Consider the following 27,062-nt stretch of genomic DNA (forward strand, 5'->3'; position numbering starts at 1 on the left):
AATCTGGGAGTGATAAGTGTCTTTGTATGTTAGTGAGATGACCGGTGGTGGCTGGGGGCCCCTAAATAGCTTCAGAAGGTGGGGGCTGGTGGCCAGAAAGGCCTGATTAGAAGGTTGGAACTTCCAGCGGCCCCCCTGACCTCTGCCCTCTGGGGAAGGGAGAGAAGGACTGGAGGTTGAACTAATCACAATGGCCAGTGATTTAATCAATTCTATCTTTGTAATGGAATCTCCAGAAAGATCCCTAACTGGTGGGGGCAGAGAGCCTCAGGGTGGTGAACACGTGGAGATGCTGGGAGGGTGGTGTGCCCAGAGGACATGGGGGCTCTGTGCCCCTTCCCACACACCTCGGCATCAGCTCCATCTGGCTCTTTCTGGCTTGTAGCCTTTACGATAAACTGATAATAGTAAATAAACTGCTTTCCTGAGTTCTGTGGGCCATTCCAGCAAAGTACTGAACCCAAGGAGGGGGTCATGGGAACCCCTGATTTATGGCCAGTTGGTCAGAAGCATGAGGGGCCTGGACTTATGATTAATGTCTAAAGTGTGGGGGTTCTGGTGGGACTGAGTGCTAGATCTGTGGAATCCAACACTCACTCCATGTAGATGGTGTCAGAATTCAGTTGACTTGTAGGACACCCAGGTGGTGTCAGAGAACCCAGGAGGTGAGTGTCGGGGGGGAGAAACCCTCACACACATTTGGTGTCAGAAGTGTTGTGAGTAGGGGCACCTGGCTGGCTCGGCTGGTGGAGGGTGCAACTCTTTTTATTTTAATATAGATTTTTAAAAATTTTATTTATTAGAGGGAGCGAGAGAGTGAACGAGCAGGGGGAGCGACAGAGGGAGAGGGAGAGACTCCCAAGCAGACTCTGCGCCGAGCACAGAGCCCAATGCAGGGCTCAATCTCACGACCTGAGCCAAAATCAAGAGTTAACTAACTGAGCCACCCAGGTGCTTTGTGTGCAACTCTTGATCTCAGGGTTGTGAGTTTGAGTCCCACGTTAGGTGGAGATTACTTACAAATAAAATCTTAAAAAAAAAAAGTGCTGTGAATAAAAAAGAGCCCAGAATATCCAGACATACATATAAACACATCTGTTGAATGACTTTGGAAGTTGTAACCACAGAGTCACACAAAACTCAGAAATACTCTGAATTCAATCAAAAATAATTTTCAGAGTTCCATGATGCTATGATGAGTGTAGAAGAATAGACAGTTCCATCAAGGTCAAAGGTATCAGAGCTGGACTGCAGGCATTTACATATCCTCAGATGCAAACAAAAGCAAAATCCAACCAAGGGACGGTACAGCCCGGCAAGGAGCGACCCGCTTTTCCAAGACTCGAGAGAATCATTCAGAAATGATACCACACCAGGGACGTGAACTACAAAGGGCTCCAAAGGCGAAGACCATCCTAGGTGGAGGGCGAGGAGCCCGGATGCTGGACCCATGCAACCTCAGTGAGCCAGGAAGAGACTTCCTGCCGCTCGGGTGCCGGGCCCAGGCACCCCACTATGCCCCCTGCTTCCCTGGGCCGCTTCCATCCCAGCTGGGGCACATGGCTCAAAGCCACGGTAGATGCCCAAGATATGGTGCCTGAAGCAAAGCCTGAATGAACAAGAAAGGAAAGAAAGGAACGAGGAAAGGAAGGAAAAGAACTCCTGGCTTGGCACCTACACGTCCACTCCTTGTCTTAAAGGAGCAGCCAATCCACGAGAAAAGAGTCAGCCTTTGGAACTACACATGGGAACGGGATACATGGCAAGAGACTGCACAAGCATGGGAGTCTGCAAGAGGACGGTCTGCTCCAGGAGGGAAGGCCCTGGGCAGGCAGGCCAGGAGAGATGGCAGGGCTGGGGAGGGGAGGGTGTGGACAGGGGAGCAGTAAGAAATGGGGCTGCAAAGGTGTTTGAGACCAGACTGCAGAGAGCCTTGGAAGCCAGGCCACAGCCATGAGGGCTTCTAGGCAGGGGATGAATCCCACTATTGGAGTCGATCTTCTGGAAGGTTCAGTGGGAGCTGCTCTGCCATGTTGGTGCAGCCAGCACACCGGGATGAAGGAGGAATACATGGTGCAGAGGAATGGAGGTGTTCTAGCTGTAATGGAATCCTCAGAAAACAGGGAGAAGAGCCTGGGACAAGCCTCTGTGAAGGAGATGTGGAAGGAGAAATCCAGGAAACAGCAGGGCAGGAAATAGCCAACAGACGGGGTGATGTGGAAGGAGAGGGGGAAGGGAAAAGGATTTTAGGGGTAGCCCCAAGTGTCCAAAAACAAAAGCAAATGAAGCAAGAGGAGACTAGGGAGGTCACTGATTGCCAATATCCCTATTCATTCCCGTGAGACCTCATCCAGTTTTAGACTTGATCTACGGGGCGACTGGAGAATGCCAGATTTATATCTCAAGGCCCATCTCCCTCCCAGTTCCAGACCACTGAATCCACACCACCACTTGAGTGTCTAATGGGCATCTCAGACGCAACATGGTCAGAATTAAGCTACTGTTCAACTGAATTCCGTATGGCTGCTGCCCACATGCCCCCCCCAACCCCATCCAGCGCACGCAGCTCTCCCAGCTCCGCTAATGGGGACTGCCTCCTTCCAGCTGCTTGGGCAGGAAGCCGTGGAGCCGTCTCTGACTCTTCCTTTACTCTACATCCCCCATCGGATCTGTCAAACTCTAAGACTCGACCCCAAATTCTGTCAAGAACCAGCCATGTCTTGCCACCCCCACTGCCACTCTCCCTCCCCGAGCACCGCCATCTTGTCCCTGGATGACTACAACCACGTCCCAATGCCTCTCCCCGCTTCTCAGCATAGCAACCAGTGGGACCCTGTCATTAGCTTACGGGATTCCTCTGCCCAAACCCCCCAGTGCTGGCCCATTTCACTCGGTGGGCAAGCTGAAGTTTTATTAACAAAGGCCCTTAGGGGACCCTCTCTAGTCTTAACCCCCCCAAATTCCCCCTTGCTCATTCTGCTCCAGGTACACCGTTCCATACACATGTCAGGCATACTTCCGCCCCAGAGCCTTCACGCTGGCTGTTCGCTCTGCCTGGAACACTCTTCTCTCCCAGAGAACCACCAGGTGCAATCTTTCATCATCTTCTCCATGGAGCCGGCCCTGGCCACCCTATTTAAAACTGTGATCCACACCTTGTCCTCCCAATGCCTTTACCTTGCTCTATTTTTTACCCACAGCACTCATAACTCAATACACCATGCACTTCATTTTTTAAAATTGTATTTACTGCCTGTCTCTGCAAGAATGTAAGCTCCATGAGGTCAGGAGCCTTTGCTTTTTTAGTTCATGAATGGATAAGCATCTGGCATCTTATATGCACATCACCACATTTTCCTAAGTTAAACATGAACAGGAGGTGCCAGCTGATGTTTGGGAAAAAGAGAGAGGAATGGTAGCTGTTAGGGATGGAATGTGGTACCCCCAAATTCATATTTGAAGCCCTAACCCCCAATGTATTTGGGGATGGACCTGTGAGGAGGTGATAAAGGTTAAGGAGGTCATAATAGATAGGGCTAGTGTCCTTATAACAAGAAGAGACACCAGACTGCTCTCTCCACCATGTGAGGACACAGCAAGCAGGTGGCCATCTCCAAGCCAGAAAGCGAGCCCTCACTCGGAATTGAATCAGTCAGCACCCTGATTTTGGACGTCCCATCCTCATTTCTCTGTGAGAAATCAGTTTCAACTATTTAAAAGCCACGGTGTCCATTATGGCGGCCCGAGCAGACTGAGACAGTAGCTTTTATGGCGAAGAGAGACCTGAGCATTCCACGGAGGACAAGGAACTCAGACAGAGAGACGAGGAGGCAAAAATGGGAAGAAAAAATGGAAGAGGCAAGAGCAAGACTCTAGAAGAACAAAGGCAGGATCTCAGGAAGCCTGGATGATATTTCTTCTAACAAGAAAGAAGAAAGGGGATGGGGGAGGGGCGCCTGGGTGGCTCAGTCAGTTAAGCGTCTGCCTTCAGCTCGGGTCATGATCCCGGGGTCCTGGGATCAAGCCCCGCATCGGGCTCCCTGCTCATCGGAGAGACTGCTTCTCCCTCTCCCTCCCACTCTGCCTACTTGTGCTCTCTCTCTATCTCTCTGTCAAATAAATAAATAAAATCTTAAAAAAAAAAAAAAGAAAGAAAAAAGAAAAGGGATGGGGGAGACACCCAGACATTCGGAGTTATGAACTCGACGGTGTCGCAGAGATGTTCCCTGGCAGAGAGGAGGGAAATGGGGAATTGAGGAGAGACTGCACCATGGGAGACACCAGCAGGGAGGAGGGGGACTGCCATGGAGCTCAGCCTGTGGTCCCTGGGTGAGCCCCGGCCGGCCCCTGCCCCATACCCTCATTGCTCTGCTCCAGCCCCTGCAACAGGCTGTGCATCTTCTCTGCCTGCTGTTTGGGTAGTCGGAGGCCGCGGGATGTTTTATCGCACACCTTTATTGCACTTCGCTTTACTGCGCTTCAGAGATAATGCGTTTTTTACAAAGTGAAGGTTAGTGGCCATCCTGCTCAAGCACGTCTATCGGCGCCATTTTTCTAACAGTGTTTGCCCATTTCATGTCTCTCTGTCAACATTTCAGTAATTCTTGCGGTATTTTAAGCTTTCTCATCAGCATTATATTTGTCACGGTGATCTGTTATCAGTGATCAGTAACTTGCTGAAAGCTCGCATGACGGGTTAGTATTTTCTGGCAATAAACTATTTTTTAATTAAAGCATGTACGTTGTTTTTTAGACATAATGCTGTTGCACACTTACTAGACTACAGGATAAAGCAACGATTTTATCACATGGTGTTGATCACATGGTGAGGATTAATTAAGACATATGAAAACGGAACATTTGGCACATAACAATAAAAAAAAGAAGAATCACACTATAGTGTAAACATAACTTTTATATGCACCGAAAAACCCCCAAATTAATCTGACTGGCTTTATTGAGGTATCGCTTTACTACAGGGGTGTAGACGCGAACCTGCGTCTCTGAGGAGTGTATCGCTTTACTACAGGGGTGTAGACGCGAACCTGCGTCTCTGAGGAGTGTCTGTGCTTGTAAGAACTTGCAGCTGGCTGGTAAGATCAACATAGACTGCTGCACGGGAGCTTACCAACAGCATGTACTTCCAACAGAATGCACATGGAACCCGCAGGATGCCATGAGCAGAAGATCGTAAGTGACCCTGTGAGGCTGGAGGGAGGCAGAGGCGGGGAGATGGGCCCCGGGCTGCAGAAGCCATGTGGGCCACGTGTCCCTCTCCCCACAGGTAGGCCCGTCACAAACCCCAGCGTGAGGCCTGGTCACAGTGGGTGCTCACTGTGTCCATCAAAAGGATCAGTGGACAATCTGCCTCTGGGATTTCTCTTCCAGTCTAGATTAAGTGTCACTATGGCACTGGTCACAACTTTAATCAAAAATTTCAAAAGGCTGCAAAGTGCAAAGGGTCAAGTTCGAGGAGACATGGGGCATGGTGCTAGAGGCTCGCTAAGAGGTGGCATCATTTTTTTTTTTTTTTTTTAAGATTTATTTATTTGACAGAGACACAGCGAGAGAGGGAACACAAGCAGGGGGAGTGGGAGAGGGAGAAGCAGGCTTCCCGCTGAGCAGGGAGCCTGATGCGGGGCTCGATCTGAGGACCCCGGGATCATGACCTGAGCCGAAGGCAGACGCCCAACCGACTGAGCCACCCAGGCGCCCCTAAGAGGTGGCATCATTGACCTTACTGCCCACTCTGCCCTACACTACGCCACAGGCGTCCTATTCTGACCTTTGCCCTAGACCCTCCCTATCTAAATCCCATCCCCTCGGTAAGGCTCTGCTTCAGAGCCACCTCTTCTAGGAAGCCTTCCTGGTTCAACAGCTCCAAGCCAGAGTCTCATCAGAACTCAGATTATTCCACTGCATGGCCCTTCATTGGGTGCTGCCTTGAGAAGGATCCCGTGCTGCTCTCTACACTCTCAATTCACTGTGCTTAGTGCATCTCTGGCTTGATGGGGCCAGAGGCAGGCAGGTCAAGGTCAGCATGCAATGCCTGCAAGGCTGCCTGCAGGAATGAGTCCTAAGGCTTAGCTCAAGAGGTCAGCGATCAAGGAAGCGGTCAGCACAAACACTGTGCTAGGGAGACTATAAACCTGAGAGCCAGGCAGCAGGAGCTGGGGGCTAGGAGAGCAGACAGGCCCGCCCCGATGAGAGACTAGCGCAGATGGCAGGGCCTGTGTGCCACGGAGCCAGCAAACCAGCCGCAGCGGGGCTGGCCTGAGGCAGAGGATGCTCGCTGGCGGGAGCTGGGTTCGCCCGAACCGCACGTTCTTTCACTGCGCCTGGCTGGTTGCTGCTTGCCTGCACACAGGGCCCCTCCAGGGCGGCTTGCTGATCCTCAACTGAGGGCCCGTTGCAGTCGCGACCACATGCGTCCTTCTCATCCCCACACCGCCAGGGCCTTAAGGGATGGTGCCAAATCAGCGTGTCTCCGAGCACTCCCCGTTCTCCTCCTCCTCAGGGGTGGTCAGCCACTTTCCGGCTGCCTGGGCCACACCTAACCACCGCGGCGACTCCGTCCAGAATGTTTTATAGGCTGGCAGCTGGGGAATCTGAGAGTTCCCTTCTCTGCTGGCTGAAGGCAGGCAGAAAATGATCCATTTAATTTTTCTGTGCCCTGCCCAACAGTTTACAGGACACCCTCCAGCCCTAGTAGTGTATCCACAACTTGTGCTGAATCTTATAGAGCTTGTGATCCCTCCTTCTGAGACTGCTCTTCTGTGCCATACCTGCATCACGCTGGTATCGTGCCATCCAGGAAAGGGCTCTACCTCGGGGAGGAAAGATTCTGCTCATTGATGGCACGGGCTCAGAAAGAATGTGCCTCTGCCTGGAGTGGCCCTGTGGTGGGGCAAGGTGGCCACGTGAGGCCCAGCACTTGCTCCGCCCTCTGGGACAAGTGGCAGTCTTCTAAGCCCTCATACAGAATGGCACCTACTGGACCAACGCTTTCTAGATCCTCAAGACATCATCATACTCTGTTCTCGAGATATCTGCCAATGTAAATCTCCTCCTGTCCACTCAAGGGCTGCACTGGGCTACTCTTCTGGTTTCTTATTTCCCCCAGAGCTCAGTGCATGGGCTTGGTGGTTAGCGGGAGCTCAAGAAATAGATTCCTATGCATTTAAATCTACTCTACCTTTCTTCCAAAAAGGACTGGAGGCTGCTTAAAAAGTGTGTGATATAATCCAATAAAAACAGATGAAAATATCCTCCAGAAAAGGTGAGTCTTGCAAAGTTCCTAAAGGTGGTTCCTAAAGGTGGTTACAAATTCAGCTCTGGGTTTTCTAGGGGCTAAAGGGGAAAAAAAATGTGGTCCATAATGAAAGTCAACATATACAAAAGATGAAAGAAAAAAAACAAAAACAAAACTCTACTACTTGCTTAAGAGAAGTTCAGCTTCTGCTGGGCACTATAGGATAATTTCCTGAGCATAAATTCCTGTAAGTGGGTTTTGTAGATTTTTAAAGGCCTTTGATGTATATTGCCAATTGCTCTACTGAAAGGTTGTCCTGATTTACATTTTTACTAGTAGTCTGCTCTCTTCCCTACACTGCGGATTATCTTTTAAGGGGGGTGTTGGGGGTGGTGGGCGTTCTTTGCAAATAAAATAGATACAAATTCAGTGTTTTTATCTGTAAATCATGGAAGTAAATTATGCTGAATATTTTTCACATCATATGAATGCACTGGATGAATTGCCTACCTCATATCCTATACATACTTTTTACTAAATTATCTCTCTTTTTTTTTTAAAGATTTTATTTTATTTTATTTTTTTAAAGATTTTATTTATTTATTTGAGAGAGAGAATGAGAGAGAGCATGAGAGGGAAGAGGGTCAGAGGGTCAGAGGGAGAAGCAGACTCCCCGATGAGCAGGGAGCCCGATGTGGGACTCGATCCCGGGACTCCAGGATCATGACCTGAGCCGAAGGCAGTCGCTTAACCAACTGAGCCACCCAGGCGCCCTTAAAGATTTTATTTTTTATTCAACAGAGAGAGACACAGCGAGAGAGGGAACACAAGCAGGGGGAGTGGGAGAGGGAGAAGCAGGTTTCCCGCCGAGCAGGGAGCCCGATGTGGGGCTCTACCCAGGACCCTGGGATCATGACCTGAACTGAAGGCAGACACTTAACGACTGAGCCACCCAGGCGCCCCTAAATTATCTTTTTTTTTAAAGATTTTATTTATTCATTTGACTGAGAGAGAGAGCACAAGCAGGGGGAGTGGCAAAGGGAGAGGGAGAAGCAGACTCCCCGCTGAGCAGGGAGCCTGAGGCAGGGCTCGATCCCAGGACTCTGGGATCACGACCTGAGCCAAAGGCAGATACTTAACCAACTGAGCCACCCAGGTGCCCAATTCTCTCTCTCTTTTTTTAAGATTTTATTTATTTATTTTGTCAGAGAGAGAGACACACAGCGAGAGAGGGAACACAAGCAGAGGGGGTGGGAAAGGGAAAAGCAGGCTTCCCGCCGAGCAGAGAGCCCAGATGTGGGGCTTGATCCCAGGACCCTGGGATCATGACCTGAGCTGAAGGCAGATGCTTAACAACTGAGCCACCCAGGGGCCCCTCTTTTTTTTTTTTTTTTCTCCCTAAGGAGATCTCTTTTTCTATGAAAGATATTGATTATTTGCCATACACGTTATTAATATTGTTGGTTGCCTTTGTTTAAGCTTTTTGACATCCAAAAGTTATCTTTTTTATTGTAAAATGAAATTTCCTCCCTTTTCACCCCAAGTTAATCAGTTAGATATTTATTAAGGCTCAACACTGAAGCCTCTCCATTTTATGGAGAAAAGAGAGGATAAGTAACTAGTTCAAGGTCACTCAGCGGGAGGTAGGGACAGGACTGAGTTGTTGGTAGCCTAGACTAGAGAGGTGGTATCAATGAGGGTGGAATAAGACAAGAAACAGGCAACAATGTCCCAGGCTTGGTAGAGGTAGGACAGTTGACATTCTTCTTGGATCGTACCTCTAAGATGCCTCCCCAGTCGGGGTGCCTGGGTGGCTCAGTCGTTAAGCGTCTGCCTTCGGCTCAGGTCATGATCCCAGGGTCCTGGGATCGAGCCCCGCATCGGGCTCCCTGCTCCGCGGGAAGCCTGCTTCTCCTTCTCCCACTCCCCCTGCTTGTGTTCCCTCTCTCGCTGTGTCTCTCTCTTTCAAATAGATAAATAAAATCTTTAAAAAAAAAAAAAAAGATGCCTCCCCAGTCATCTGTGAGGGTATGCTCCAAGGCCCAAGCATATCTCAGAGTCACATTTTGTGCACATTTGTGTGTGAATATGCGCATGCGCACAGACATGTACAGAAGCTGGTAGAGGGGAGCAGAAGCCAGAACATGATTGAAGGGCCTTTGTTAGGAGGGTCAGAGGAAGACACACATCAAAGACACCTACTGGTGTGTATGGTGAATAGGGAATAGAGAAAACTCAGGAATGTCTCTGTATTGCTGCAAGGACCAAGATGAGAAATCTATGGTCCTCAGAAGAAGCAGGGCACAGCCGTGTGTAAACATGGACACTGACGGGCAGCAAAATCTAGGTAATGCTAAGGCAAGATCTGGAACTAGCCAGCCTACCAGTGGGTCTCACCTCGAGCCCCTCCAAGAACTTCTAGTCACAATCCAGGGACTGAGGCTGAGGGACATTCACACTGGCTGGCTACACCCCTTTTCCACTATGCAGTTACAATAAGATTGTCACGGGACACCTTGGTGGGTCAGTCAGTTAAGCTTCTACCTTCGGCTCAGGTCATGATCCCAGGGTCCTGGGATCGAATCCTGCACTGGGCTCCCTGCTCAGCGGGAGCCTGCTTCTCCCACTGCCTGCCGCTCCCCCTGCTTGTGCTCACTCGCTCTCTCTCTGACAGATAAATAAATAAAATCTTAGGAAAAAAACAAGACTGTCACATCTCCTTTAAGTGACACACAGAGTTACTTCTGGGGTGAAGATTAGAATCCTAAGAGGAAGAAGGTGTGTTTTTTAAATGAACAAAGAGGACCGAGGAAAACATTTAAAGCCCTCGAGCCCTGTCCTTTCCCTGTCATACTCTTTGATAGCAGAGGACCCTTGCTAGGGCCAAAGCCAGGTCTCTTCTGTCACATCCCAGCCCTCATTCCCAGCAGCCCTACACTGGCAGGGCCTTTGTTTCTTCTGCCGATAACATTCTTTCCTCTCCATTTTACTAAAGCAACTCCTATGGTTTCCAGATCTCAGTTTGAGCCTAACATTCTTATCTTCCCAACCAATCCGGATTCCCTGTTACAGGCCCTGCTAGCACTGGGGACACCTTCCTTCAGAGCACTCACAATTGCAACTTACACTTATTTGTACAGTTGACTGATGGGGTGTGAGCCTCCCTTCTAGGACTGTAAGCTCCCTGAGGGTAGGGATTGAGTCTGTTTTTACTCAAGACTATATCTCCCCTGCCTGGAAGAACAGACATCCTCTAGTCAGCTCTCAGTAAATACTTGTTGAATGAAGGAATAAATGAATTCAGAAACCTTAAGTTTAACTTATCCTCACAAAGGGGCAATTTAACCCTCTGTTCAGTACCACTGGCCAAAGGTCACTCTTGATACTCATCTCAACAGATGCTGCTCCTACGTCAAGGCACGCATGTTTTAAGGCTCTGTAAAAACAGAGTGCTAGAAGGAAATAAGCCTGTGACATCTTCTTTAAGTTATTCAACCCGGTACCCTTCCTTCTGGACCAGTAAACAATTCTTATCTATCACTCAGCTTTTGTTTGGGAAGGGAACTGATTTCATCGGTTTCCTTAATAGGAGGCGTGAGCCTCCAAAATTCTTGAAGGGTTAACAGACCTAGCTTATTAATACCCAAAGAGTGGTCCCTGGGCCACCAGCATCAGTGTCACTTGGGGGCTTGCTAGAGAGGGAGGATCTCAGCCCCACTCCTAGCCAGACCCCGGGAATCTGAATCTGCATTTTCACAAGATCCCTAGAGGACTCTTATGTGCATTTGAAATGGAGAAGCACTGATTTAAAATTAACTGTTCATTTTTTTGAAACCTTAGCTCCAAACAAAGCCATATGCTTTCTCTAAATGATGAAGAAAAAACTTAAAGAACCTGATGAGTCCCCCCTAAGCTGTGGAATTTGGGCAAAATTTTGATTTGTCTTTTTTTTTTTTCTTCCTAATCCCTATAATATAAGAAGCACTGAGAACTCAAATATTAGCTGTGTCTGCCTAGGGCTAACCAGGATCTGGTACTACTGCTACAAAGGAAATGAGTTTAATCCTTTTTTAAAAATTGAGACATAATTGACATATAAGAATGCATTTAATTCTTAATAGGTCAGTTAAGTGCTTTACCAAGAGAAAACCTGGCTGGGTGAAGGCTGGGAAGAAGGTATTCACATAATAGAGAATAAAAACACAGTTTGTTGACAGATGTTGGCGAGGATGCGGAGATAGGGGAACCCTCCTACACTGCTGCGGGGAATGCAAGCTGGCGCAGCCACTCTGGAAAACAGTATGGAGGTTCCTCAAAAAGTTGAAAATAGAGCTACTGTATGACCCAGCGATTGCACTACTGGGTATTTACCCCAAAGATAGAAATGTAGTGATCCGAAGGGGTACGTGCACCCCAATGTTTATAGCAGCAATGTCCACAATAGCCAAACTATGGAAAGAGCCAAGATGTCCATCAACAGATGAATGGATAAAGAAAATGTGGTATATATATATACAATGGAATATTATGCAGCCATCAAAAGGAATGAAATCTAGCCATTTGCAATGACGTGGATGGAACTGGAGGGTATTAATGTGAGCGAAATAAGTCAATCAGAGAAAGACAAATATCATATGATCTCACTGATATGAGGAATTCTTAATCTCAAGAAACAAACTGAGGGTTGCTGGAGTGGGGGGGTGGGTGGGAGGGATGGGGTGCCTGGGTGATGGACATTGGGGAGGTTATGTACTACGGTGAGTGCTGTGAATTGTGTAAGACTCATGAATCACAGACCTGTACCTCTGAAACAAATAATATATGTTTAAAAAAAAAAAGATAGTAGGAAGGGAAAAATGAAGGGGGGCAAATCAGAGGGGGAGACGAACCATGAGAGACTATGGACTCTGAGAAACAAACTGAGGGTTTTGGGCGGGGGATGGGTTAGCCCGGTGATGGGTATTAAGGAGGGCACGTACTGCATGGAGCACTGGGTATTATTCGCAAACAATGAATCATGGAACACTACATCAAAAACTCATGGTGTAATGAATGGTGACTAACATAACATAAAATAAAATTTTTTAAAAAATGGTAAAATAAAAAAACACACAGTTTGTCTCACTTAATAATCATTATTTCCAGAAAACACCATGATTAGTACTTTAAGTCCAAGTTTTCAACACTCTCAGGAAATGAGTTTTCTCACCTACAAGTCCTAGCCACTCAGCCCTCACTATTGTGCTTCAGGAACCAGGAAATGCTTTATAGACCTTATCCTATGAATGCTCCCAGAGACTCTTTGTGGCAGGGATTTATCATGCCCATTTGCAGATGAGTAAACTGAGGCTCACAATCTGACCGATGGAACCAAAGACCATTCCTAGCTCTGTGTGACAGGTACCCACCCCCATTATCAGCATTACTGCCCAGAACAATACTGATACCCCTACCCTACCCTCCGGATAGGGTTTTGGCCAAGTCATTTGGGAGCATGTGCTCGCTCCATGGCCCAACTGCATCAGAGCACACGAGGTCAGGTGGTGAGAAGTGGCTGTTTCACCTGGATGAGTACTTTTTTTTTTTTTAATGGCTTTAATGAGATATAATTTACATACCACAGAATTCACCGCACGTCATTTTTAAGATAGTAAGGAACATGAACATTTATGGAAATAAAGACGTCCTTTTCCCTCTAAAAGAAAAGCCAAAGATGCGGTGAGCCCAGACGGGCAGGTCTCCGGGGAGCCCCATGGAGTCAGGAAGGCCTACCTTGGATTCCGTACAGCCGGTTGAGGCGTGACCGCCGGGCCTCATCGGTATAGGGGACGGCAAGCCAGGGCATCTCACTGAAGTACTGTTTGAATGAGTCCTCGGACCTACAGAGACACACGTGGAAGCAATGCTCTGTTATCCCCGAAAGCACCACCGCAGGGTCCTCCCTGCCTTCTACCAAGCTATGGCCAGCACCCCGAATCATCGTGCTCCGCAGACCCCCAGGCTATGGGAGGGAACTATTCTACCCCCTCTGGTGTACACCAAGAAGCAACAGCCTCCCCACGACAGGCGGATGTGAACTAGATTGCCAAGGCCATTCCAAGTAGCCTGCTCCTCTGGGTCCTACCAGTTTAACTCAGGCCCAACTTCTCGTTTTTCAACAGAGACAGGTGGTACTTTTGCAAGCAGCCTAGATGTACTCGGACACTGTTCCCCATGATACTGCTGGTCTGTGCGGTTAACAGTGCTGTGCACAGGGGCACACTCTTAACCAAGCAGAAGCCTATGGCTCCATGTATTAAAACACTCTAGGAATGACAGATCTAACCACAGTGATAAGAAGCAGAGCAGGGGCTCCCTGGGGCTGGGGTTTGAGGGTGATGACTGAGAAGGCACCTTGTGATGATAGAAATGTTCTATACTTAACGGTGCTGATTACAGGGGTACATACGTTGGTCAACAGTCGTTGAATTGTACGTAATTGTGATGAAGGAGGGTCGCTGATGAGTAAAACCAGCAAGAGGGACCGCAGCAGAGGAAGCTGCAGTAAAAAGGACCTGAGGTACTCCAGGAGGAGACTTTGCCCTTCTTGTTTTTAGGACAGCCCCCAGGCAAAGGACGCGGCCAGAGCGAAGGGAAATTATGGCACAGCCGTCCCAGACAGGTGTCACATTCCATCAGCCTCTGGCTCTTTTCTTTCCATCCTTCCCCTCCAAGCCCTTTCATCATGATCCACAACACTGAACAAATCAGAAAATCGCATCCTAATCTCTAATGACCCAGGCTGGAAGGGGACATGCCGCAGTTATTTACAGCAAGAACAGGTTTTTCTCGGCTCCCTTCAGACAGTCGCAGGAGGAAATCTGAAATGTATCTGTCCGTTTGCCAATCATCCCAGATAAGCCTTGCCCAACCCCCATCTCCATGCTCTACCCTTAGGGGGTGAGATGTGTAAGGTAAGAGAAATGCGTGTTAACCTCTGGAAAAGGGAACGGAACGGCGCGGCCACTTTCCCCAGCTCACGTTACCTGTCCGCACTAACAAAGATGATCTCAAATTTCTGGCCTGCCTCCTTGATCTTCCGGTAGGATTCCACCAGGACCCGGGTGAGGCTTCGGCAGGGTGGGCACTGCAAGAGGAGAGGGGGATCCTGCAGCCTGACGCTGGACCTGGCCTTCCCATTTCCCAGCCACTTGCCAAAAGAGACCGGGTAAGCAAGACCCAAGTAGGACTGGGAGAGTGAAACCCGGCTTAATACAGAGGCAGAAACAAACACGCCTCTTGTGAATGTCCAACACGGGGTGCCCCCCACCCACATGGCATGCCAGCGGGTGGCAGGGAAAACAAACCCCCTTAGAGACTACTGGAAGCCTCATCAGAATGGGTTAGGAAGACTCTCCTTTCAGACCAGTCAAAAGAAGTAATTTTCTTGCTGCCATCATCATTCATAATAATAAGCACTCATGGCATACCAACAATGCATCAGGTGCAGGAGGAAGTAAGAACACGGAGAGTCATGCCCGAGCAGTTAACACCTCCAAGAGCCAAGCACGACTGGTCTTGGTCGCAACATCACTGCTTCCTTCCATCTGGACTGAACACTCACCCAGTGTGCAGAGAAATAGACTCCCACGTGAGACCCCTCCAAGCTGCTGCTCTCCAGGGACTGTCCATTATTTCTCAGCAAGGGCCCTGCAATGACTTCCCTGAAGGGTTTAGGTCCCCAAGGGAATTCCAAACCTGAAACAGGCAACAGAGGGTGAGAACATTGTTAAGACTCTTCCTTATGGTCTCTGACCCAAGAGGCCTCAGAGAGGCAGGGCCCGGCAGCGTTATCATCAAATAGTATTTGTTAACACACGCAGAGGATCTGGAGCTAAAGCCCAGGAACAAAGGCAGAACCCATTCATGGCAGAGCCCCACCTACCTCCAAGATGATGGTTCCCGAACCTGGGTGATCACAGGGCCCATCTCCTGGGGGGCTTTTGGAAAGTTAAAGAAGCCCTGGTCACACTCTGAGTCTTGGGATCTGGGGCCAAGGCTGAAGATGTATGTCCAAAACAAAGCAAACCAGACTCCCCCCAGGTAAGTCTGATGCTGCGCCAGGCTGGGAAATCGTCATGGAGGAACCATGAGTTTCTTCAAGTCCAACCCCGGAAGCTCAGTGGCTCCCAACTCTGATGGCATTTTAGAATCAGCAGGGGAATTTTAAAATAGGATGCTCCTGGGGCCCACCCCCAGGGATTCTGATGCAGTTGGTCTGGGTTGGGGCCCAGGAAACCAAGTGAGAATTAAATCCAGTTAAAGGAAAGAGTAAAAACTCACTCAACCCAGATGTTCTACATTCTGATGACACTTAAGCCCCAGGCAGGAAGAGCAACACAACAGTGTTTTCTCACAGGGTGGTCCATGGACCACGGCCTCAAAAATCCCCTGGGGTGGGTGGGGGGTGGGAGAAGCACAGACTGGTTAAAAATGCAAGTGGCGAAGCCCACCCTGAATCAAAGAGACCCAAATATCTCTGGAGGTCGGGCTGGGAAATCTGCATTTTTAACAAGCTCAGAGTAGAGAGAGAGAGAGAGAAAGAGAGAGAGAGAGAGAGTGTGTGTGTGTGTGTGTGTGTGTGTGTGTGATTTGAGAAGGTAAAGACTGGGTTCTACCACACCTTGGTTTTTACTGAGGGCAATTCTTTGAAGCAGGTGAAATTTTTCCTGGGAAAATCTGTGACCAGGGTGAATCCCCTATCAGTAAGTGAGGAAGGGAAGGCCTCACGACACTTTAGGACGGCAGTGCGGCGGGGAGAGAACCAGAGCTCGGGCAGCCAGCGAGCGGGACGGTGATAACAGCAGCCCAGTGGATGGCCACCCACCCGGCCAGTCAGCAAGGCCAAGGCTGAGGCACTTGCGCAGCATCAAGAAATGAGGTCAGTCACCCCCCGGGGCCAGGAGAGCAACACAGAGGCTGTGTCTTCACGACGGTAAGATTTTATTTTATTTTTTTTTTTAAAGATTTTATTTATTTATTTGAGAGAGTGAGAATGAGAGAGAGTACATGAGAGGGGGGAGGGTCAGAGAGAGAAGCAGGCTCCCCGCCGAGCAGGGAGCCCGATGCGGGACTCGATCCCGGGACTCCAGGATCATGACCTGAGCCGAAGGCAGTCGCTTAACCAACTGAGCCACCCAGGCGCCCCATGACGGTAAGATTTTAAAGAGACAAAAACCTCACAACCGCTGAGCCTGCCTCTAATTGGTGAGGTGGCAGCTGCTATGGACACAGCACCCAAGTCCGGTTCCGGGCTCTCATTGCTTCTCGACGGCCTCCTCAGCCCTCAAAACCGAACTTCATTTCTCCGATTCCGTCTCCTTTGGCCCGTGAATTAAAGCCCCCAGGCGGGACATTCTGATCTCTTTAAAAATCTTAACCATGACCCGGAGAATACTATAATTTCATCATGACAATATCCTCTCACCAAGTAAACCCACTCATATCTATTTCATTTGTATGTTCTCTGCCAATGGGGATGAAGTCAGCCGTAGGAGGATGGAGCAGGGAGTACGGGACGGACATGCCAAGGTCCTACAGGTCCTACCTTCTGGGTCATCGCGGATCACCAGCAGCCCATTCCTGCACACGACCTTCCCGGTGGTGGCGTCTAGGAATATTAGTGATGGAATGTTGGAAATGCGGTATTTGTTCCAAAGTTTCAGCTGTAAGAAGAAAAGGGAAAAAGGTGGTTAAGTCCCAACCGCATTAACTGCAGCGTCCTTTTGAGCCCCTCGGGCCCGAGGGGTGAATGAACTGGAACACACTGAAGTACAGATCAATGAACAAGTGAAGCTGCGAGCCCACTGGCCTCTGTGGTCTGGGGCAGGGCAGGGGAGTCGGAGTCCCACCCAGGCTCGGGCTGTGACTGAGGCCGACAGAGGATCACACCTGTTCCAAGAGAGCTCTTCGATCCCCCTTCTCCCACGGGCACTTCCTCGAAAAAGCATAAAGATGGAAGATGGATTATAAAATGAACCACACGTACACCCCCAACGCCAGGTGGTTAAGGCAGGAAGGGAGGCTTTTTATCGGTGCCTGTCAACACTGTCAGCAGGCAGGTGCTCCCCTGCTTCCCGGCTCTGCTGTGCCCCCTGAGCCCCGAGGGAGAGGGGACAAGGGTATCAAACAGAAGACCAAGTAGCTAGAGTCTGGCCCTCTCCCCACTCCACCGGGTTCTTGCACTTGGAATACTGGCAGTGGCCATGTGTGCCACTCACCCACACACACGAGGGAAGCAACATCCTGAGCCAGCCCCAAGCCTCAGTTCTCAGTGCCACTTAAAACAACCCACAGTCTACTGGCAAGCTCTTGAGGTTGGCTGTGCGAACTGTCAGAGGAGCAGGGTCTAGGAGGGACAGGGCTGAGGAAGCATGAATGCAACAGCATGGGACAGGGAGCTGAGTAGGGGCTGGCTCCCTTTATTTGTTCCCAGCCATCGGGGTGAACATCATTCAGGTGGGCCACTGGGCGCTCTGGAACTTAACTGCCGAGCCCAGAAAGTGACATAATTAAACAGAATGTCCAACTACCAAGGCAGCTCCAGAGAAGAAAGAAACCAGGGGAAATGGAAGAATGGCCCACTGGTGATTCAGCTGCAGCCTCCCTTCCGGGGCCTGGGGCCCACGCAGGGGGGCCGGCTGCCTGGGCATTGGCAGAATGGGGCATGGGTGTGTCAAAGGGAAGCAGGCACCAGAAGTCCAGCTGCACAGAGCAGATTATTATTGTTTTTAATTCAATCCTGAGCAGCGAGGGAGTCGGGTGGGGTATCTACCAAGAAATGTTAGGTTTCCCCTGTGTATGGAGACCTGGGTCTTGGCAGGAAAGGCTATGGGATCCCACCTCCAAATGGGTGGGCCCTGCCTTTGTAGTGGGCTCCCAAACCAGCCCTTTGAGCAAGAGCGACTCTGCACATAGTTTGCAGTGCCCAGAATTGCATCATTCCAGAGAAACCTGATATAGGCTGCAGATTCAATATTTTTAGAAGAAGAGGTTCAATGACAGGACAAGACCATCCCGCTGCTGGGCTTAGCTCCGAAAGTTTGCTAGTGCAAGGACCCAGCCAGGTGAATAAGTTTCAAAGGGGGCAGGGAGGAAGATGAAGGGACTTCTCTGGTTTAAAAAGTAATTACTGGAGGGAGAAAAGTAATTACTGGAAAAAATGAGAAACGTAGCAAACCACAAAAGTTGAGATAAAAATCACCCATGACTCACCACTTATGAAAGCTTGGACAACTTTATATTTCCACTAGCGGTAAATGAGAGAGCCCATTCCCCAGTATTCTTACCAATACTCATTTTTTTTTTTTAATTTGACAGGAAAAAATGAAGCCTTGTTTTTGTTTCTTATCTTCTACTTATTGATGTTTAGGCATTTCGTATCTCACTATTATAAGTACACTGTTTCTTCCCAGTATGTTTTGTGACTGGTAAGTGCTAAAATTCATTCAACAGTATTAACTGAGCATTTACTATGTGCCAGCCCTATGCTCAGCACAAAAGATACAAGAACAAAGCAAATGAAGTCGCTGCCTTCATAGGGTTTCAATTCTAGTGCGAGAGACAGGCAACAAGTAAGAATAGAATACTTTCAGAAACTTTAATGAAAGAAAAAAGAGCAAGGTAAGAGCAAAGGCATGCTGAGGGGGTAGTGGTACATATTTTAGAGAGGGATCAGGGAAGACATTTTTGAAGAAATGGCATTTGAGCACAGACCCCTGATATGAGATGGAGTGAGTCACGCGCGCATGGAGGGAAGCCACCTGAGGCCCCAGGCACCTGTTAGAGGCTGGGAGGCAGAGGAAGAGGGCTGGGGTGGAGCAGCCAGACAGAGTCGGGGAGGGGGCTGCAATGAGGTCAGAAGGGCACTCTTGGCAGATCTTCAAGGCCCTGCAGTCCAGTAAAACTGATGGACTTTTATTCCCAGTGTAACAGGAAACTATGGCGGGTTAGCAGGGGAGTGGTATGATCTGACTTACATTTTAAAAGGTCACTCCGGCAGCCCGGAAGGAATAGGCTGCAGGGGAAGGAAGGGTCTGGAGCAGCCAGTGCAAACAGCCCAGGCAGGAGGTGACAGCAGCGGCAAGGACCTGGGTTATAGCAGCAGAGAGCGAGCACATGATATATTCCGAAAGACAGTCACTAGAGCGGGTTGACAAATTGAATGTGGGGAAGCGATGAGGGAAAGAAAAAGATCAAGGATGTACTGTGGTTTGGGGGTGTGAGCAAAAGTGTGTCAAGGGTTCCCACTGACCAAGATGAGGAGAAACTCTGGGAGGGAAAAATCAAGATCGGACAGGTCAGTCTGAGGTACCAGTGGAGATTTCAAGGAGGCACCTGGATTGACCAATCCCTGGGGAGCCGGGGGGGGGGGGGGGGGGGGTCATGGGATATAAATCGGGAATCCTCACTGACTGGATGCTGTTAGGGGTCATGGCCCGTATGAGGTTACCCAAGGAGAGGGCATGGCTACAGAGGGAAAGGCGCCCCCGGGCAGATCCAGGGGCCACCCACAAAAGACTGAGGAGTGACAAGTGACAGGAGGAAAACGGGGAGACTCTGGTGTCCCAAAAGGCAGGTGACAGAAGTGTTTTGGGGAGGAGAGATTAGACTCCTGTGTCAAATGCCGCTGAGATGTTGAGTATGATGAGGACAGAGAACTGACCAGCGGATATGGCAACTAAGGTCATTCATGACCTTGACAGGTCAAGGAGTTAGTGACGCGAGGATGAAAGACAGAGCGAGTAGAAGAGGGAGGGACTAGGGTGCAGCTCTGTCCAGCACACACACCTAGAGTAGGGGGGGACCAGACAAACTCGAGCCCGCTTGCCAACACAAAACACCTAGCAGAGGACAATAAAAAGAAGACAGGCTGTACAGGGAAAAAGAAAATGGCAGATAAGGTGGTGACTATTGAGGACTTCCCTTAAGAGTTTTACTGTAAAGGGAGCAGAGCATAGGACTGTAGCTGGAAAAACAGGATGAGGTCAGAGAGGATATTTTAAAGATGAGGTCAGGGGGTGGGTATTTTATAGATGGGAGGTACTTTAACATATGTTGTTGGGGATAATCCAGACAAGGAAAAAATTGATGAGAAGGAAAAATGCAAGAACAAAGTCAGTGAGTAGGCCAGAGGGTGGGATCAGGGTCACAAATAAGAAGGTGGAGCTGGAGAAACAGCTAACTCTGGAATATATACTCTTACTTCAAAGCATGTTGGAGCCTGTATAGAAAGCCATGCTATTTGCAAATAAAAAGAACTTTATCTTCTTTTTTCAGCCTTTATACCATTTATTTCCTTTTCTTGTAGAACTAAATTGGCTGGAATTTCCAGAACAAAATAGTAAGTAGCAAGCATCTCTAACTTCTACCTGATCATAATGGATGGATCTTTTACTATCATATGTAATATCAGCCATTGGTGTGAGACAGATATTCTTTACACATTAAACAAAATAGTCTTGAATATTATTCAGCTGTAAAAGGAAGGGAATTCTGACACACGCTACAACACGGATGAACCTTCAGGACACCATGCTAAGTGAAAGAAGCCAGTCACAAAAAGACAAACACTGTGTGATTCCACTTCTATGAGGTACCTAGAGTAGTCCAAGTCGTAAAGACAGAAAATTGTAATGGTGGTTGATGGGGGCTGGTGGACTGTGGAGATGGAGGAAATGTGGCATTAATGGATGTATAGTTTCAGCATTTCTCTTTTAAAAATTAATTCATTTATCTGAGAGAGAGAGAGAAAGAGAGAGAGAGTGCATGTGCACAAGGGAGCGTGGGCAGGGGGAAGGGCAGAAGGAGAGAGACAGTCTCAAGCGGATTCCCTGCTGAGTACAGAGCCTGACACGGCAGTCGATCTCAGGACCTTTAGATCATGACCTGAGCCGAAATCAAGAGTCAAGAGTTTAACTGACTGAGCCACCCAGGTGCTCCTACAATTTCAGTTTTACAAAATCAAAAGAGTTACAGGGATGGTGCTGGCTACCCGATGATGTGAAAATGTTTAGTACCATTGAACTGTACACTTGAAAATGGCTAAGATGGGCGTGCCTGGGTGGCTCAGTCAGTTAGGTGTCTGCCTTTGGCTCGGGTCATGATCCCGGGGTCCTGGGATCGAGCCTCACCTCAGGCTCCCTGATAGGTGGGGAGCCTGCTTCTCTCTCTCTCCCCCTCGCTCATGCTCTCTCTCGCTATCTCTTCCTCTTTCTCAAATAAATAAAATCTTCTAAAAAATGGCGAAGATGGTAAATTTCATGTTATGTGTATTTTACCACAATTAAGAAAAAAAAATAGCCTTCCATAACTTTTTGACCAAAAGTTTTATCAGGAATGGATCTGTTGCAATACATTTCATTAGCAGTAGGCTTTTTTTTTTTTTTAAGATTTTATTTATTTATTTGACAAAGAGAGACACAGCGAGAGAGGGAACACAAGCAGGGGGAGTGGGAGAGGGAGAAGCAGGCTTCCCGCCAAGCAGGGAGCCCGATGTGGGGCTCGATCCCAGGACCCTGGGATCATGACCTGAGCCGAAGGCAGACGCTTAATGACTGAGCCACCCAGGTGCCCCAGCAGTAGCCTTTAACTCCAAGGTTAAACCATCCTTGCCTTCCTAGAAGAAATCCTCCCTGGTCACATGTATTGTAAAGGGATCACAACTATCATCTTCCCTGGGGCTTGGGGCTCCCACAAACAAATGGCATCTGGAAACAGACTTTCTTTAGGGGCAGCTAGACTGTTTCCTAAAGTAAGTTGCAGTCTGTGAGCCTTAAATATAAAAATGGAAGATTTATTGTGTTTGTAATACAATGCTTTTGTGTAGGCACCCACATTGTACTTGAAATGTAAGCATGTATTGGCTCCCGGCTGGATTTTTTTTTTTTTTTTTTAAAGATTTTATTTATTTATTTGAGACAGAGAGAATGAGAGACAGAGAGCATGAGAGGGGGGAGGGTCAGAGGGAGAAGCAGACTCCCCGCTGAGCAGGGAGCCCGATGCGGGACTCGATCCAGGGACTCCAGGATCATGACCTGAGCCGAAGGCAGTCGCTTAACCAACTGAGCCACCCAGGCGCCCCCGGCTGGATATTTTTAAAGGAAGTGTGGGTTTTGGTACCTGGGCAACCTAGCACCTAGAAGCTTATTAGCCACCCAGTGTGAGTCAGGGCCATCCCCCAGCTGACATAATAGAAGGGGGACCTGTGGGCTGGCTGGCCCGCTGGGGGTACCCTAGGGGCATTAATACAATACTTTTTAAGACTCTGAAAACAGAGATGCTGTCTCCCCACCCCGCACAGATAAAAAAGAATAATTTGTTCTGGGTGCCTCATGTAGGCAGAAGGATTATAACACCCTCCCTCTGCCCCACCCCTAATCATCAGAAATTTATGTCTTTTCTCTCAGTGTCCTTCTTGGAGAGATAAGAAACTGTAACCCCCATAACCCTTTCCTTCCCTCCCTCCCTAGTGACTTCCCCCCTTTCTTTCCCACCGGGGCTCAAGGAAGACAGGAGGTCTTGGCTTGTGTTTTAACCACAGTTGTTAGATCTTTTGTTTCCAAATAAAGGCCCATTGGTTCAGTGGAAAATAATTATGCTTTTAGACTCACATCTGACACTACAAGTCCATCCTTCTATAGACTAATACATCACGGTATAATTTTATAGAACGGCGATTTATTGAGGAACTTCCAGCATTCATCAGTGACGTGCAGACCGCACAGGGCTTTTTCAGGTGCAGCCTCACAGCTGTTCTGCTCTGAGTCAGTGCAGAAGGCATGGGAATGATCTTTCTAATCGTGTCCATTTGGATACCTGAATCAGAAAGTGAACCTTATGTTAGAAAAGTCATAGAGGTCCGCTTTGATGATTCTCTTATCCTGACTGGGAAGGTGAAATGCTGCAGCTTGAAGAAATGATCCCAACACTCACCCCTGTGCCTTTTCAAGTGTGTGTCACATCTCAAGTCCACTAAAGGTTTTCAAAGAGGACTCTTGAAACAGTGGTTTCATAACCATTTTGGGGGTCATGGACCCTTTCGAGGATAAAAGCTACAGATCCTTTCCCCGGCGAAAAATGCACATACACAAAAAAGTCTGTGGGTCATTTCACAGAGTCTGTGAATTCCTTGAAGGCTGTCAGTGAACCTGTCTGATCCCAGGGGGCCTACGGACCCCAGATGATGACCCCCTTGTCCTAGGAGTTCATCGCGGGCCTTGGCTTGACCTTGATTCAACCAAGAGAGCTACGATATTGCCCCATCCGTAAAACTCCCTCTAATAAAAATCAGCATTTGCCTAAACTCTGAGATGATGCAACAGTGAAGAGTGGGAGGTTATACCCTGGCCACACGCTGCCCTATGCTCCCGAACTCTGTCGGGACCGACTACTGCCTGCCCATTAATCCTCTGCCTTCAGGATGCTGAAGATCAGAACCACCCAGGACTGAGCGCTGACTGCACTTAGTACTAAGGATCCCCAACGAAGGAGTTCTTGTTCCTCCTTGGTGTGATGTTAGAGCATTTCATCAGAGTCAGGAGCTCGAGTCGGGGCTTCCTCACTCTCTTAGAGCTCCTTTGTGGGAGGAAATCCAGGAGTGCAGAATGAAAACGGGCTCTAGGGGGCCTGGTTCACCTCCCGGCCCAGACCTCTCAGTGGACGTCAGTCGGTGACACGGTTCTGGAGCTCGGGCAGGTCATGCCGGCTTGCCTGGCGCAGCAATGCCCAAGTCTCGGGATGAATTTGGAACTTAAGTGAGGTGATGTGTGTGGAGATGCTGTGAAAACCAAAAAGTACTGTACACATGGGACACTTTGCTAATATCTCGTCAAATTTATGCTTATTTCCCCCTTGTCTTGTCAGCATCCTCTTCAAAAAACATCTTCCTGTCAACTCTGTTGTAAAGTTAATCAATCAACTGCATAGTTAGTAGGCTGGATATAGAACTCCTCGGAAAACAGGGATTTCCGTCTGTAGTGAGCGGTATTTTTGCCATAAGCACCTTCTGCAAAACATATACTTGTTTTGGGGCCAGTTTTAGGAGGTCTGTTTGCTTCCCCCCACCCCCTTTCTTTTCTGCCTTCCACGGCCCATTTAGGACTTCCAGATTTTAAAGGGGCATCTGGAAATTGTTTTGAACACACTCCGTGGACGCTGCTCTTCTCTCTACTGAGAACTCTGACACGTGTGACACGTGTGATTGGGACGGGACTCTCAGCTTGGTCCCTCACCTTCTGGCAGGTGACCGCGGGGAAGAGGAGCCCAGGCCGGCGGCGCCCTGCCCCGCAGCCTTGGAACCAGATGCTGGAGGCTGAGCCGGAGCCTGCATCCCGCGGGGCCATCGGAGAGAAAAGGCTCCCGGCGACCTCAGCACTTGAAAAGGGCCTCCCTGGCTGGCACCGCTGCAGCTCGAGACAAGTGAGTGACTTCCACACCCAGTGCCTGCCCCCTCTTGAGCGACCATGTGGCCAAATGTCCACCCAGGGTTCACCTCGACCATAGTTGGACTGGCTGCACCACCACCTTTCAGAGCTGCCCCGAGACCAGCAAACCCTCCAAGCTTTGAGATCTAAGGGCTTATAACTAGTTCACCAGATTCAGAAGCAAGGCAAAAAAGACGAAGTGGAAAAAAAAGGGAGAGGAGACGATATTAGCTCAACTTGGCAGAAATCAATAAGGATGACAAAACGGGCTATTGAGTTACTTGGAAGTTCCCACTCCTCGGCCTGGCGGCTGGTTCTGGTTAGCAATTCCGAGGCTGTGGTCGGAGCTATCATCCTAGGAATGCCGGCCAGGAACGCTTCTCCGGTGACCCACATAACAATGAAGCAAATATCAAAAGGGGCAGGGCTGGGAAATGGGAAACTGTAAAACTGCACACTCGAAAGCCGAGCTCCTCGGACACACTGGAGGGATTCGTCAGCACCCACAGATGCCACAGGGAAATGCAACCTGGCGATTTCCGAGAAGCCCCAACTCCAGAGGGTGACTCAGAATCTGCCTCTCATTTTAAGGACTGGGACTTGCACTTGACTGGGGGTCCAAGTTTTTATTTCTCAACAGCTGCTGCAAATCTATGGGATCAAGCCAAAGCTAACATAGATGTAAGATTCATCAGCAAGCTCCTCGGCAAGGTCAGTGAAGCCTTCTCAGGCTAGGCTCCCCCTGCCCTTCCACCAAATGCTGACCACAGAGCCTTACGAGTGTCCCCACCCTTCCTAACCGAACACTACTATACAGTCTGAGAGAAAAGAACCCCCCGTCCCCTGGTCCCACCCTCCAATGTGGAGGCAGTCTATAAGGCTAGAGGTTACTTAGCATAGGATCTGGAGCCAGGCTGGCCCAGATCTAATTCTGCTCTGGCCACCTGCTGGTTGGTGACCTCAGACAAGCTACCTAACTTCTCTTGGTTTTCTCATCTGCAAAATGGGGACAACAGTACCTACACTTCACTGGATGTTGTGAAGATTTAGATCATGTTCCATAAAGTGCTTACAATAGAGCCTGGCATGGATCAGGTACTGTATGATTATAGTTAGCTGCTGTGATTCCTATCAATTACTGTTGTTGCTACTGTCATCTCAGGATCTGAGAACTCTCAAAGCTCCAGCAGGACCTTGTCCCAGAGGTAAGATGAAACCTTGCTTCTGAGGCCTGATTCCAGTGTGATCTGTCCTGTGACTGAAATTTTAGCCTGGTACAGCTGTTGGTTGGCCAAGTACAGGGCCGGGCACATGTTATGTGTTCAGTGAATGATGGCTGGACGAATGGGGGGATGAAGGACTGGAAGGAAAGGAGGGCGGGAACACTGTCGGGGGCCAGCCAGATGGGATGCCTCACTAAGCAACCAAGTGCAGCTGCGTGTAGGGCCCCTGATGACCAAGGCTCTTCCCAGTGCCTTGGGATAGCTGGGGGCCCAGAAGACTTTTTAAACTGAAGAATAATTTTTAGCTCAAAACAAGGGCTGGTAGGGGCGCCTGGGTGGCTCAGTTGGTTGAGCGGCTGCCTTCGGCTCAGGTCACGATCCTGGAGTCCCGGGATCGAGTCCCGCGTCGGGCTCCCTGCTCGGCAGGGAGTCTGCTTCTCCCTCTGACCCTCCCCCCTCTCATGTGCTCTCTCTCATTCTCTCTCTCTCAAATAAATAAATAAAATCTTTAAAAAAAGGATGGGGCGCCTGGGTGGCTCAGTCAGTTGAGCGGCTGCCTTCGGCTCAGGTCACGATCCTGGAGTCCCGGGATTGAGTCCCGCCATCGGGCTCCCTGCTCGGCAGGGAGTCTGCCTCTCTCTCTGACCCTCCCCCCTCTCATGCTCTCTATCTCATTCTCTCTCTCAAATAAATAAATAAAATCTTTAAAATAAATAAATAAATAAAATAAAATCTTTGGGTGGCTCAGTTGGTTAAGTGACTGCCTTCGGCTCAGGTCATGATCCTGGAGTCCCGGGATCGAGTCCCGCGTCGGGCTCCCTGCTCAGCGGGGAGTCTGCTTCTCCCTCTGACCCTCCCCCCTCTCATGCTCTCTCTCTCTCAAATAAATAAATAAAATCTTTAAAAAAAAAACAAAACAAAATAAAATAAAATAAAATAAAATCTTTGGGTGGCTCAGTTGGTTAAGCGACTGCCTTCGGCTCATGTCACGATCCTGGAGTCCCGGGATCGAGTCCCGCGTCGGGCTCCCTGCTCGGCAGGGAGTCTGCCTCTCTCTCTGACCCTCCCCCCTCTCATGCTCTCTATCTCATTCTCTCTCTCAAATAAATAAATAAAATCTTTAAA

General features: G+C 49.1%; 1 protein-coding gene across 1 annotated transcript in view; it reads right to left on the reverse strand.

The window, feature by feature from the left end:
- NXN (nucleoredoxin) overlaps positions 1–27,062 on the reverse strand; it is a 154,914-nt gene that overhangs the window by 14,313 nt on the left and 113,539 nt on the right. The window contains exons 2-5 of the mRNA XM_021704064.1: positions 16,839–16,956; positions 14,856–14,989; positions 14,278–14,378; positions 13,025–13,131 (exon numbers count right to left, since the gene is read on the reverse strand). Of these exons, the coding sequence (XP_021559739.1) occupies positions 13,025–13,131; positions 14,278–14,378; positions 14,856–14,989; positions 16,839–16,956 (460 nt within the window). The remainder of the gene's footprint in view (positions 1–13,024; positions 13,132–14,277; positions 14,379–14,855; positions 14,990–16,838; positions 16,957–27,062) is intronic.

Source organism: Neomonachus schauinslandi, chromosome 15 (genome assembly GCF_002201575.2).
Source record: "Neomonachus schauinslandi chromosome 15, ASM220157v2, whole genome shotgun sequence".
Taxonomy (NCBI): Eukaryota; Metazoa; Chordata; class Mammalia; order Carnivora; family Phocidae; genus Neomonachus; species Neomonachus schauinslandi.